Source organism: Pteropus vampyrus, unplaced genomic scaffold (genome assembly GCF_000151845.1).
Source record: "Pteropus vampyrus isolate Shadow unplaced genomic scaffold, Pvam_2.0 Scaffold6, whole genome shotgun sequence".
Taxonomy (NCBI): Eukaryota; Metazoa; Chordata; class Mammalia; order Chiroptera; family Pteropodidae; genus Pteropus; species Pteropus vampyrus.
In genome coordinates, this window is record NW_011888787.1 from 13749357 (window position 1) to 13761911 (window position 12555).

Here is a 12555-nt window from a genome sequence, read left to right on the forward strand (position 1 = left end):
ATTTAATCCTCATGACAGTTCCATGAAATCAGTAGGTCCCAAAACCTGCACCCATTACTGGGCAAGAGAGAAATGGCTTATTAGTGGCACCTGGATCATACATAGTCAAAAGTGAAGGGACACATAAACATGCTACATACTCTCAATGGCAGGGGTCAGGAGAGAAAGAAAAAGTAAAGGCAACAGATGAACCCAGGTATCTACTAAAACCCCGCTAAGAGAATTTTAAAAGGCTTTTTTAAAAAATGGAATTGACAAGGTCAGGGAAAATAAGAGAGCAGACAATAGCAATAATAATTCTGAAAGCTGGAAATCAGATGAGTAGTAATAAATTAAAAGACCAAGAAAACTGAATACTAAAGTTGACAGTGGACAAATCAGAGAATTAACCCAATTAATACAAGATAATTCTCAAAAGGCTCAGGAATTGTCAGCACTGGGTTCTTCTGGAAGTGAGAATGAAGGAAATGACTAAAATAAGACAAAGTCCATTAAAAGCTGAGAGATTTTACTCTATAAAAGCAACATATCTCCCCTTTTATAGATTACCTTCCATTTTATAAATCAATCTTCCCTGTGGATTTGTCCTTAACTACCCAATATAGTTAGGACCTTCTGAAAATAGAATGGTTGGCCCTGGAAGGCAGCGAGATACCTGCCCCACACACTGTTCAAGTTTGAATTGGAAGATGGCTAGTGAAGACTATTGTTCACCTACATAGTTCTATGAAACGGATGTCGCGTTGGGAAAACACCAGGCTCTATTAACCTCAGAAGACCCTTCCTACTCTGAAATTCTATCGTTATTTAACGTAATTGATGATCCTCTTTCCTCTCCATATCTCTCTCCTGGATCCTTCCCAACAGAATTTAAACACCTTAAAAGCTCTATCATCTTTAAAAGAAAAGACCATCCAAAACTTTTTGACTCTACATCTCCCTTCCACCACCGCCCTCTTTAAAACAAGACTTCTCTAAAGACTACTCCTGCCTCCGTTTTCTCTCTCATATCTTAACCTCCTCCACGCCAGACACATTTCTCACCAAGCTCACCAATGATCTCCAGATTGCTACACCCAGAGGACTTTTTTTTTTTAATTGAGATAAAACTCACTATTGTGGCCTTTTTTTAAAGTGTACAATTCAGTAATTTTTGATGTATTCACAGTTCACGTCACCACTAATTCCAAAACATTTTTATCACCCCATAAAGAAACTCTGTCACTAATTGCAATAGCTCTCCAATCCTCCTCCCCCTCTACTCTCCACTCCTGTCAATCACTAATCTACCTTCTGCCTTTTCAGATGTGGTTATTCTAAGCCCAGGGACCATTCTGCAAGCGTCATTTTAATTTAATATGCAACAAGTAGCTCTCTCCTTTGAATACTCTCTCGACTTGGTCCCTGGATTCTTCCTCACTTCTCTAAACGCTATTCCTTCCCAATCTCCTTTGCATAGTCATCCTTCACCCCTAGTCTGTAAAAGAGTTTCTCAAGGTTCAGTTTCAGACTCAAACAATTCTCACTCCATATTCTCCCTAAATGAGGGGCTCTCACTTTCTCCTGGGCGGTTCCTTAAAATTCAGAAGGCTGAGCCCTATCTGAGTTTCTGATTTAATAGGTTTGGGGCAGGGCCTGAGAATTTGCATTTCTAACAAGTTTCCAGGTAGTACTGATGCTGCTGGTAGGGGACCATATTTTGAGAACCACTGCCCTACACAATCTCATCTACATAAATTACCATCTATCTGCCAATAACCCTCAAATTTATCTCTCTAACACAAACTCCCTAAAACTCCAAAACAGTACAGCCAACCACATATTGTGACACTTTCATTTGGGTGTCTTAAGGCATCTCAAGCTCATTGTGTTAGAAGATTTTCTTGACTCTGCCCCCACTACAAAACAATAATGACAACAATAATAATCCAGTCCTCCAGCCCTCCCTAGCTCCTGCTAGAATCCAGAAGTGCCTCCATCTCATTCTCTCATCCTACCAGTCTTTATGCCCCATAGTTTTTCCCTCTAAAATGTCTCTTACGTGCAGTTCCGCCGCCACCTCTCATGCAGACTGCTGCAGTAGCCTTCCTAATCCACTCTTAGCCTTTCTAGTCAGTTTTCTTCCCTGCAGCCAGTGTGACATTTTTAAAAGACAAATATGATCCTGTCACTTCTACTGCAACCCTGCACTGACTTCCCATTGCTCTCAGGGGGAAGTTCAAATCCTCATCTCTGATACAACACCATGTGGTATCTGGTCCTTCCTGCCTCTCCAGCATCCTCTTCACCTTATGCTCCCCTCACAGTCCGTGCCCTTCATAGTGGCCTTCCCTGAGCCCCTCGGATGGGACACTCTGCTCTCACCACAGGACCTTTGCTCCTGCTCATCATAGTTTCTCCTCCTCACCTTTGCCTATATTACCCAACTTATCCTCTCAGCTCAAAGATCACTTGTCTCAGAGGAAAAAGTTCCAACCCCACCCTGGCAATATCAGGTCCCCGAATTCCTTTTTCCTTTGGACTTAACTATAGTTTGACAATGTATCCTGGTATGCTTATTTGATTCCCTGCCTTTGTATGGGAGTCCTGGAGAAAGTACAACCTATACATTTTTTTACTCATCACTGTCTCCCTAGTACCTATCACAGTGCCTGACACAAAACAGATATTCAATAAATGTTTGCAAATAAACATCTAAATTAAATAAAGGAGCTTGGGAGCTCACCCCCCAAAATTTTTCTATACTATTCTATGGCCACTTTTGTTAACTCGATAGCTTAATACCTCGATCCTCACTAGCAAGAACAGCTTTCTTTGCATTAACTCACAATCCCTTCTGCCCATTTAATATCATTTCCTCCTGTTCTCTTTGCCAGAGTAGTAATCAAATAGAGCTAAAAGCAGTAATACTCAAAGTAGTTTCCTCTTCCTTTGCCACTTGATATTAAATACAGTCTTATTTTAACCCAGACACCTTAGAGAAGCCACAAAGAGCTTTTAGAATTTAAATCATTATATTAATGTGCTATAAAGCTTTAAACTCCCACCGTTTTTACGGCAGTTCCCAATTGTTTCCTTAATTCCTGGTTTGCTTTTTCACTCATTCATCCAAACATTCACTCATTCGTATTTATTGAGCCAAATATTCACTGAGTTTAATAAGAGTATATGTTGTATTTTTCCATCTCTCTCATAAAGGACCACTGAAATCCCACACACTTTGAGAGGGAAAGTCTGCACCCCTTTCCTGTCTGGAAAAACTACAGCTCTTACACTTATCTGTCATGATAGCTTTACCATGTATTGCATTACTCTCTTAAACCAGTAAACTTGAGGCTGTTCTTCATTCAAGAGATAAGGTAATACCCCAAACACCCAGGGTTTCTAATCTTTCATCTCTGCTTTAGAATAAATCATGTGTCTCTAACCCCCAAAACAGAAGACTAGCGTTACAGCCAACAGCTGTCTAAAGATATCCAAATACAAAGTTAGCTCAATCTCATGCTTGACCACCTATACTCCATCCATCCTGACAATTCTATCTTCTTAAATGTGACTTCTAACATAATCGTCAACTGAACCATAAAGTTATTATGAAGTGATTATAAGAATCCACATAACTATAACATTGGGAGGGGCTGGAAGTTACTAAACAGTAACTTGAATGAAAAACTAAACAAATGAATATTTGAAAAGATGGAGCAACTGGGAATTTTATTTGCTTATTTTTATGTTTTTGCATTTATTTTGCAGAGAAGCGGGAGAAGAAAAATTAAATTTAAGAAAATTGTAATCACCATCCATAATAAGATAAAAAGAGAAAAGCGCCTGATTCGTTCTTGCTCTAGAGCTGTCTCCCTACAGGCTCTCAAGAGTCAATTGTTAAATATTCAAAAATTCGAGAGCCCAAATCAGCAGCATTGGTGGAAATATTTACGCAACAGGAACTGGCAAACACTTTTTACTTACTGAGCCAGGTTACCTATGCAGCACGGCCTGTGACCTAAGAATTTAAGAAATTACTCAGAATACAGCAACCTTGTACATGTTAACAATGAGGAGATGAAATCAGAGATGAAAGAATATATTTACACAAAACAATAAGAAAGCATTTCTGGTAACAGAGTTGTTTGAAATGAAGAAAGAATGAAGAACAGAGGCATGGTGTTTACAATGTGGAGACTACACTAAATAAAAAAGAAATATCGAGAATGACCATGATCTACATATGTCTTGATTCCATGATTCCCCATAAATTCTCTGGAGAGCAGGTAGTTAGGAGGTATGCAAATACCTGCAGAGCAAAGGGTTGGAAAGCATCTCAGAAGCCAGTGAAGCACCCTTCCAAGCACCGAACTAAATCCCATCTACCAAATTACCACAAGATGATGAGCTTCTTAAGGACAGAGAATGTGACCTTGGTGTCTGTACACCCAGAGTCTAGTTCAGTGCTGGGCACATGTCTATGTTGTAGATGTTGAGTGAATGAGTGAATGAATGAATAAAATAATGAATAAATGATCATTACTAAAAGATCATTCAACTTATGCCTGAACAAGTCTAGTGGCTGAGAACTACTGACCTTTCAAAGCGAAACATATAAAAACCATCTTTAATCATCATAAACTATGTACAATAACGAAAACATAATCTCCATCATTGCTGTCCAACAGAAAAATAATGCCAGCCACAGAAGAGCCACATCATATAATTTTAAATTTTTTCATAACTGTAATAAAATTAAGTAAAAAGAAATTTTATTAATTTTAATATATTTTATGTAATATCTGAAATATTACCATTTCAAGAAGTAATCAACATAATTATAAGTAAGGTATTTTACTTTTTTTACACTAAATCTTTGAAATCCAATGTATATTTTAAAGTTACAGTCTCTTTCAGTTTAAAGAAATGTCAAGTGCTCAACAGCACATGTAGCTAGTAGCTACAGTACTAGAGAGTTCAACCCTAGACTATATTGTATTAATATCTGGGAAGTAGATAATGGCCCAAAATACTTCACACAATTTCCAAAGTACACCTCACTTACAGTCTTTGAACAAATCTATTACATATATGTACCAGCTCCAGGGAAAATAAAGAGCTGATTGTTTATATCGTCTAGACCTACAAGATAAAAATATATTTGATCAGAATTAGAGGGAAGAACAAAGCTATCTCCCGCTCATGAAAGAGCAACATCAAATGACTTCATGGGCCAGAGCCAAAAGCTGAGCACAACCAGTACCTAACAAAATGGAACACACAACCTCCTGCTTTTCAGATTTAATGCAAAGCTATACACTAATCACACTTTGTTCATCTAAGAAACAGAGATATGTGAAAATTCATTTCTAAGTCGTGGTTTAAAAGGTCACGTAAAGCCAGAATAGAATCTGTCCAGAAAAACACCCCAACGGCTGTGCACTGGGCCTTCATGAGCACCTGAGTGCCACCCATTTAACTACATTAATTTTGCTATAAAGATAAAATGAATAGCAAATTGCTTTTGACTCAGGTATTGAAAATAAGACCTTCACATAATAGGCATTCAACAAAATAACTATTCGTTAACATAAATGATTGCAATTTTGTTCCAAACCATCTTTATCAACTAAGGCTGGCTACTGGATATGTAGTATAAAGAGTACAAAAGGGTGGCACTGGCCTTTTGATAGGGGTTCAGTGACACTGATCTGAAACTATAAAACTAAAAATAAAAAAAGTAGTCTGAGCCAATTTTTACAACTAAAACCACTGAATCACCGCTGTGTTCTAAAATAAAGATAGAAAGAAAGAAAGAAAGAAAGAAAGAAAGAAAGAAAGAAAGAAAGAAAGAAAGAAAGAAAGAAAGATAGATTATAGATAGCTAGATAGCTAGCTAGATAGCTAGATAGATAGACAGACAGACATAATTCACCTCCTTATGTGCATTTAGTGGATCTTAGAAACCCTAACAGTTGTTGCTCTTCTCAGATCCTGTATAGTGGTGCTTATTTACCACTTTAACAAGAAAAATCTGATAAAGAGTCTGCTTTTCATGGTGGTCCAAGTTACTTAATACACCCCACTGCTGAAAATGAGTTAACAGTTTGGACTAGATAAGCCATCAATTTCCATCTATTTTTAACACTCAGAAAACTGGCACATCCTTAATATTCAACACTAATGTATATTTTTTCCCATCATAACGAGCATCCAAAACAAAGTTTTAGTAAAGATCCGTGAGGGCAGATACGACTCCAAAGATCAACACTGAGAAGCCCAGAAGTGGCCATCATGAAGAAAAATTGAGAAAGGGAAGTCTTAAGAGAGCATAAAATAAATTTTGCTTCTATATTTTTGATACTCAAGAGAAAAAGGATAAGGAGAATTTTCCCTTTGAAGTACAAAGTTAATTGCTAAACAAATTTTGACAAAAATCACAATATCATATTAAACTAACAAATATCTGGTTCAATACTTAATGTACAGAGATATGTTTTATAATAACATCTAACATCTACCAGCACATGTTTACTTGGCTTTAGAAGAAAAGAGGAGGAAACCCAATGCCAAGTTCTCTGTGGTTGACCCCTCTGTGCCTTTGTTAGAGACCTTCAAGTTCTGACTTGCCCAGAGGACCCAGAGTCCCTGCTTCAGAGATTTCTCATTAAGACACAGCCAAGATACAACTTAACTCAGCAACAAGGATATCACTAGGGGTCATCCCCAAACACAACAAACCCCTCCCTTAACATAAACAGTATGGATCCATTTTAATGACAAATGTCCTTAAAGGACTGCTGCCTGCGGGAGGTCTGTGGTCCCTCAGTTAAAGCTTTGCTAAGAGAAAACTTGTATATTGCTGTTCCGAGTAGACAAAATACCACTATTTGATAAACCACCTATTTCTAAGACTCTCAAGCAACAGCACAAAAACAGCTCCACAAATGGCAGTATTTTATTCTAATCTCAAGAGATCCATTTTGTTCTGCACAGGTGAGGATCAGGAAATATGTCTCAGAGTTTCAGAACACGAATTCTTCTAGCTCTTAACAGACAATGGGAGGAGTGAGCAGGGATTAGGGATGAGGCATTGAAAAATCTGGAGTTAAAATTAAACAGGCTCCTTCATTACTCAGAACCATTCGGAATCTTTAAAATGGAGATGTGCTTTGTAAATCTCCAAGATAGAGAGTTCTCAAATTATTTGATCATTGAATCTTTTTTTTTTTTTCTTTTTTCGCCATAGCCGATTGTATAGAGCAGTAGTAGTTCTCAGTCTTGGCTTGGCAGCATATTGAAATCATGTAGGTAGTTTTTAGAAATCTCAACTTCCAGACTTCACCCTAGACCAATTATATCAGAATGTCTGGGAATAGAATGCAGGCATGAATATTTTTCTAAAGCTTCTCAGACTTTTTAAAACCAACCACATAACTTTGGGAAACACTGACCTATAAGTCCTAGCCTCTGCTACAAGTTAAAATAAAACAGTCACACAAAAATGCATTCCTGGGCTATCCAGGAAGAGATCTGCAAAATAAATAAATAAATAAACAAACAAACAAACTAACTAACTAACTAACTAACTAACTGGCGATATGACATCCAACCAGCTTTATCTCATTGGATGTCAGCACAGCACCCTAGTCATTATTTTTCCCGTCATACTTTCTGCATTTGTCTTCCAAACTGAGACCTTGGGTATTGTTTATTGTCTGTACAGTCTTATAGTTTTATTCCACATTTAATTTTATATGTCACAGAAAAATTGCTTTTTTTCATATTTATGAATCATCAATACCAAAAACACGTACCAAGATGATACATATGGACCAATAAACAAAGAAAGAAATTTAAAAGCAAAAAGGAGAGCGATTTAAATTGGTTATCTTTTCAATTTGTGAGACAGAGTTTTCACAAATGCCGTTTTATGAACACCAAAGAATGCAGATTTGAAAACCGCTGCCATTGACTGCCAAGAAAACAATCTGGGAATAGCACAAAGGGTCGGTGGTCTCGTGGGACCTTATACAGCTGAAATTAATATGACTCTGTGGGATGATGGGTCAATGATACAGACTATAAATTTGGTAGTACACTGAAAGGAAGAGAAACTAAAAAGATTTATACCAGGCTTGCCAATTCAAACTCTGCGGACTCTGGCCCCAGACCTGAAAGGCCCCTTGTTCCCTTGAACATCAATTGCCAAGCCAACACTAAAGATAGGTGGACTCGAAGAATTAGAGTAAGGGAAAAATGCCCTTTTCTTCTAATTTTAATCTAAAGTCACTCTTAATAAACATGTTGGCTAGCGTTAGTACAACTGAAAAGTACAGTTTTTGACAAAACTACTTCACAATTAAATGGAACACCCTAACACTGACTTGCAAACACTAACAACCCAACAAACACTCCTGAGTGTCACACCAAGCCAGAACTTCAACTATCTCTAAAGTCTACAATGTTAAATGTAATCGAGATTAGAAAGTAAATGGGGTTGGGGGTGGGGAATTACATGAAGGTGGTCGAAAGGCACAAACTCCCAGTTATAAGATGAATAAGAACTGGGGATACAATATAAAATGTGATGTTAACACTGCTATGTGGTATATTTGAAAGTTATAAGAGAGTGGATCCTAAAAGTTCTCATCATAAGAGGAAAAAAGCTTGTAATTACATGAAGTGATGGCAACTAACTTATTGTGACAATCATTTTGTAATATATGCATGTCAGGTTATTATGCTGTACACCTTATACTTATACAGTATTATATGCCAGTAATATCCCAATGAAACTGGAAAAAGTAAGAATAGGCAGTAAAGCTATCCAAATCTTTTTTTTAAAGTCTCATCTTCAGAGAATTTTTAATAGGTTAATAGAAAACTATCATTTAAAAACATTTAAGATAAATCCAAATAGAAAAATTCAATCAGGTAGTCCTTTCAGTTATAATAAAGTACCTTCACTGCAAACATCATCTTATATAGTATCCTACCTAACCTGTCATTATAAAAGACAACCTATGCCATACAAATGAAAGATTTCAGCACCTAAAATCAGCACCTGGATTGCTATTCTCCACTTTTCAGCCTAACATGAAAGGCATTCATGGGGCTTACCCCTAACTTCTCCAATCCCCAGTTCTAGGGTTAAACCTCCTTTCTCAGTATTCCCGTAACACCCACTCCTAACACTCATAAAACACTGCTATTGTTTTACGTACTTATACACTTACTAACCACACACAGAGTTCCCCAGAGCAGGTACCTAGCTGTCCTAATTATCTTTCGATCCATAAGACTATTACAGTAACTGGCACAGAAAAAGCAAACAAATGCATGTACGAATTATTCTCTGGCACGCAAATAAGAAAAAAAGCCCAGTCCTGGCCCCCAAGAGAAGACTCAGCCATATGTGGTGGAGAGTCAGTCATGCAAACAAATAATCACAATACAAGACGTTTGCTTTAATGGTGTATGTAGCAAATGTAATGGGGCACGAACAAAATGTAGTGGGGAATTATAGGCAAAGCCTCCCCCAAAAAATGAGGAAACGCTTTACAGAAGAGACTGCTCAGATAAATGTTTGTTAGATGAATAAATCTTGAAGAATGTAATTATTTAAATTCACAGTAGCCTTAAACCCCCTTCACTAGAAAGATGCTAAAATTATACAGTACAAACGGGAACATAGGCATTTAGTGACTGAGAGAACATAAAGATATCAACCACAATTCAACAAGCCTTCAAAATGGTCTTCCTTTTTAAAAAAGACTTTAAACAATAAAGCAATTACACTTAAATGGAAGTTCCTTTAAGGCTTCCAGTTTTTATATAAAAGTGTTAATGCAGCAACAGCAGATTTTTTAAAATCTAGATAATAAAAGTGTAATTTAACAACAAATAGTATAAAATATCTACCAGATAATAGAATCCAGATTACAAACGAAGGCCAAGGCTGACTAGAACCAGCATGAAAATGATTCTTTTTTCTTTTAATTACAGTTGAAATTTAATACAATATTAGTTTCAGGGGTACAACACAGCGGTTAGACATTTACATAACTTATGAAGGATGATTCTTAAAGATACTGCATTAGCTTTAGTCAGCCTGGACTGTAGACTAAAATCAACTCACAACTTAGCCTTAGGGAAAATTAAGTTTCTTTAGTCAAATTCCAGAAAACTAGTAGTATTTTTTCAATTAAATTCCTCACTAAATTATAAATGCACTACTTTGTCTTATTTTCTTCAAATGTATGGTTTATAAAGAGTATGCATTTAGAAATGCAGCTTAAGATAAAGGCAATTCTTGGTGCCTTGAGTTATAAGAAAGATGCAACTGAGAGCTACATTCAAGGTCAAACTGTTAGGGAAATAGGTGCCTAAACCAAGGAACATATGCCTCATATTTCTATTAAGCATTCTTTTTTCATATAATGAGTATCCTTATGCAAACAGATTACTAAAATCTCTTTATGACTAACAATACTATAATTTTCTTTATAACATTGTCTCAGTTTCTTTCTTCTAAAATACATTTGAGACTATGTGAATTTAAAAAGCAGTAAGTAAAATGATAGGAAATGACCTAAATGTCTACCCATTAGGAACTGGTTAATGCGTTCTTGTACATTATATAGAAATAAGACAGAATGAGGAAAGAAGCTCTCTAGCTACCACTATGAAAAGATATCCAGGATGAGTCAAGTGAAAAAAATCAAGGACAGACTAGTATATGCTACATTTTGTGATAAAAATGGGAAAAATGAGAATGTCTATCTTTATTTGCTTATATGTACATGAAGAAACTCTAGAAGGAATAAACTAATACCAGAAATAATCCAAAAAGGACTAGAGAGATGAGGAGAAACAATGGGAGAAAGAATGTTTACTGTAAACCTTCTTACATATTTAAAAATTTTTTGAACCAAAAAATTTACATTTTCAAATATTTAAATAAAAACAGTTCAGAAAAACAGGCTACAATTGTAACAGTGATGATTTCTATGTTAAGTGGTAACAATTTCCATATTATCTTTTCTTCCATTCTGATCTTCTTAATTATTCAAACATTCTAGCTCTCAGGGAACAAATTAATTACCTAGCACATATAAGCTAAAAATAGAACCATGCTTAATAATCTGTCGCTTTTTACCTGCCCTTCGATAGCTAATTAGCTCACAGTCTAGATTGCCTGGGGATAGCCTCCTCTCACAGTGAACTTCACCCCTTGATCTCACTAAGGAGACCAAGCACACTAGGCATCCTCTCCCCCATTCCTCCTCCCCGCCTTGAGACGTAGGGAATCCCTCAACTAATAATGCCCCCTCTTGTGGTCTGAGAAACAGAGGTGAGGATCCTTTGAACCTGAGGATTTAGTCTTAATTTATTCATTCGAATATTTACTAAAAGTAGTTTTAAGTGTCAGGCACTGGGACCTGCCCTCTGTGAGTTTACAGGAGAGCAAAGCTAACAAAGAGGCCTCCTCGATCTTTTCTGATCCTTTCTTTCACTATTGCTGATAATTATATTAGTAACAATAATAAGCAATGCATATGTTGTAAGTTTGGACACGCAAAAAGGCAAAAGTATTAGAATCATTCACAACTCTATCAGAGATGACTGTTGTGGGAGTTTTGATGTATGTTCCCTTCTACTTTTTCAACAAGCTCAAGTTTACCCAAATTTTAAAAGGTCTTCTTCAGGTGATACTTACAACATGGCCTTTTCCAACACTAATGAAAAGACAACCTTCCTCAGGATGAAAACTAGATTTGTATGTTAAACAGGTGATTTAGGGTCCCCACTAAGCTTCTAGGAAGATACTTACAAAGTCTTATTCTACATCCCCAGCCCCTGATATTCAGTCAGAGCTCAATCAATGCTCAGGAAATGAAAGAATGAATGGATGAAATCAATGATGTAGATTACTGAAATCTAACAAATTATTAGCTCATAAATCAGGCACTCTTTGTGCTTAACCTGTCAAGATAAAAAAAAAAAAGGATTTAAGGAAAAAAATTAATTCCTCAAAGGAGAAAGCTAGTTTATCTTAGTTACTAGATAGGGAGAAAAAAACTCTGCAAAAAGGAAATAATATAAATGACTACCTCATTTCATTCTACATAACATCTTGGTCACAGACTTAAAACAATTAACACAATAATCCAACTCTAAAGCAGCGAGCCATCTAGCAAAGTGTTACAGCCCAAGTCTCACAAGCAGTTATACCTGAATGGAAGATAGGGGGAATTGGAGCCAGACAGGAGGGCTCTGTAGGCTTCTTCTGGTGTCTTCTTCAAATAGATTACCTATGACAGATAAATAGCAACACTTAGAACACCATCAAAGAATGACTAAAACTAATTTAATTACTCACCAAACTTGCATTTCACAGCTTCCATTTTGAGAGACAACTGTCATGGTGATAATGCTGATCTTTAGTCAGCAGCCGAGCTGCCAAAATTTCCTTTTCATCTTGTACTACGTGGGCTCCAAAGACCAGTGAGGGCCTCCCTGTCCTTCTGAGAAGATGTACTCTGAGATAATTCAGTGCCTAGTGAA

General features: G+C 36.7%; 1 protein-coding gene across 6 annotated transcripts in view; it reads right to left on the reverse strand.

Annotated features, from left to right (window-relative positions):
• CDC14A (cell division cycle 14A) overlaps positions 1-12555 on the reverse strand; it is a 134161-nt gene that overhangs the window by 69538 nt on the left and 52068 nt on the right. For all 6 annotated transcript variants that reach the window (XM_011368326.2, XM_011368317.2, XM_023536288.1 and 3 more), the window contains exon 5: positions 12223-12302. In XM_011368326.2, coding sequence (XP_011366628.1) covers positions 12223-12302 — 80 coding nt within the window. The remainder of the gene's footprint in view (positions 1-12222; positions 12303-12555) is intronic.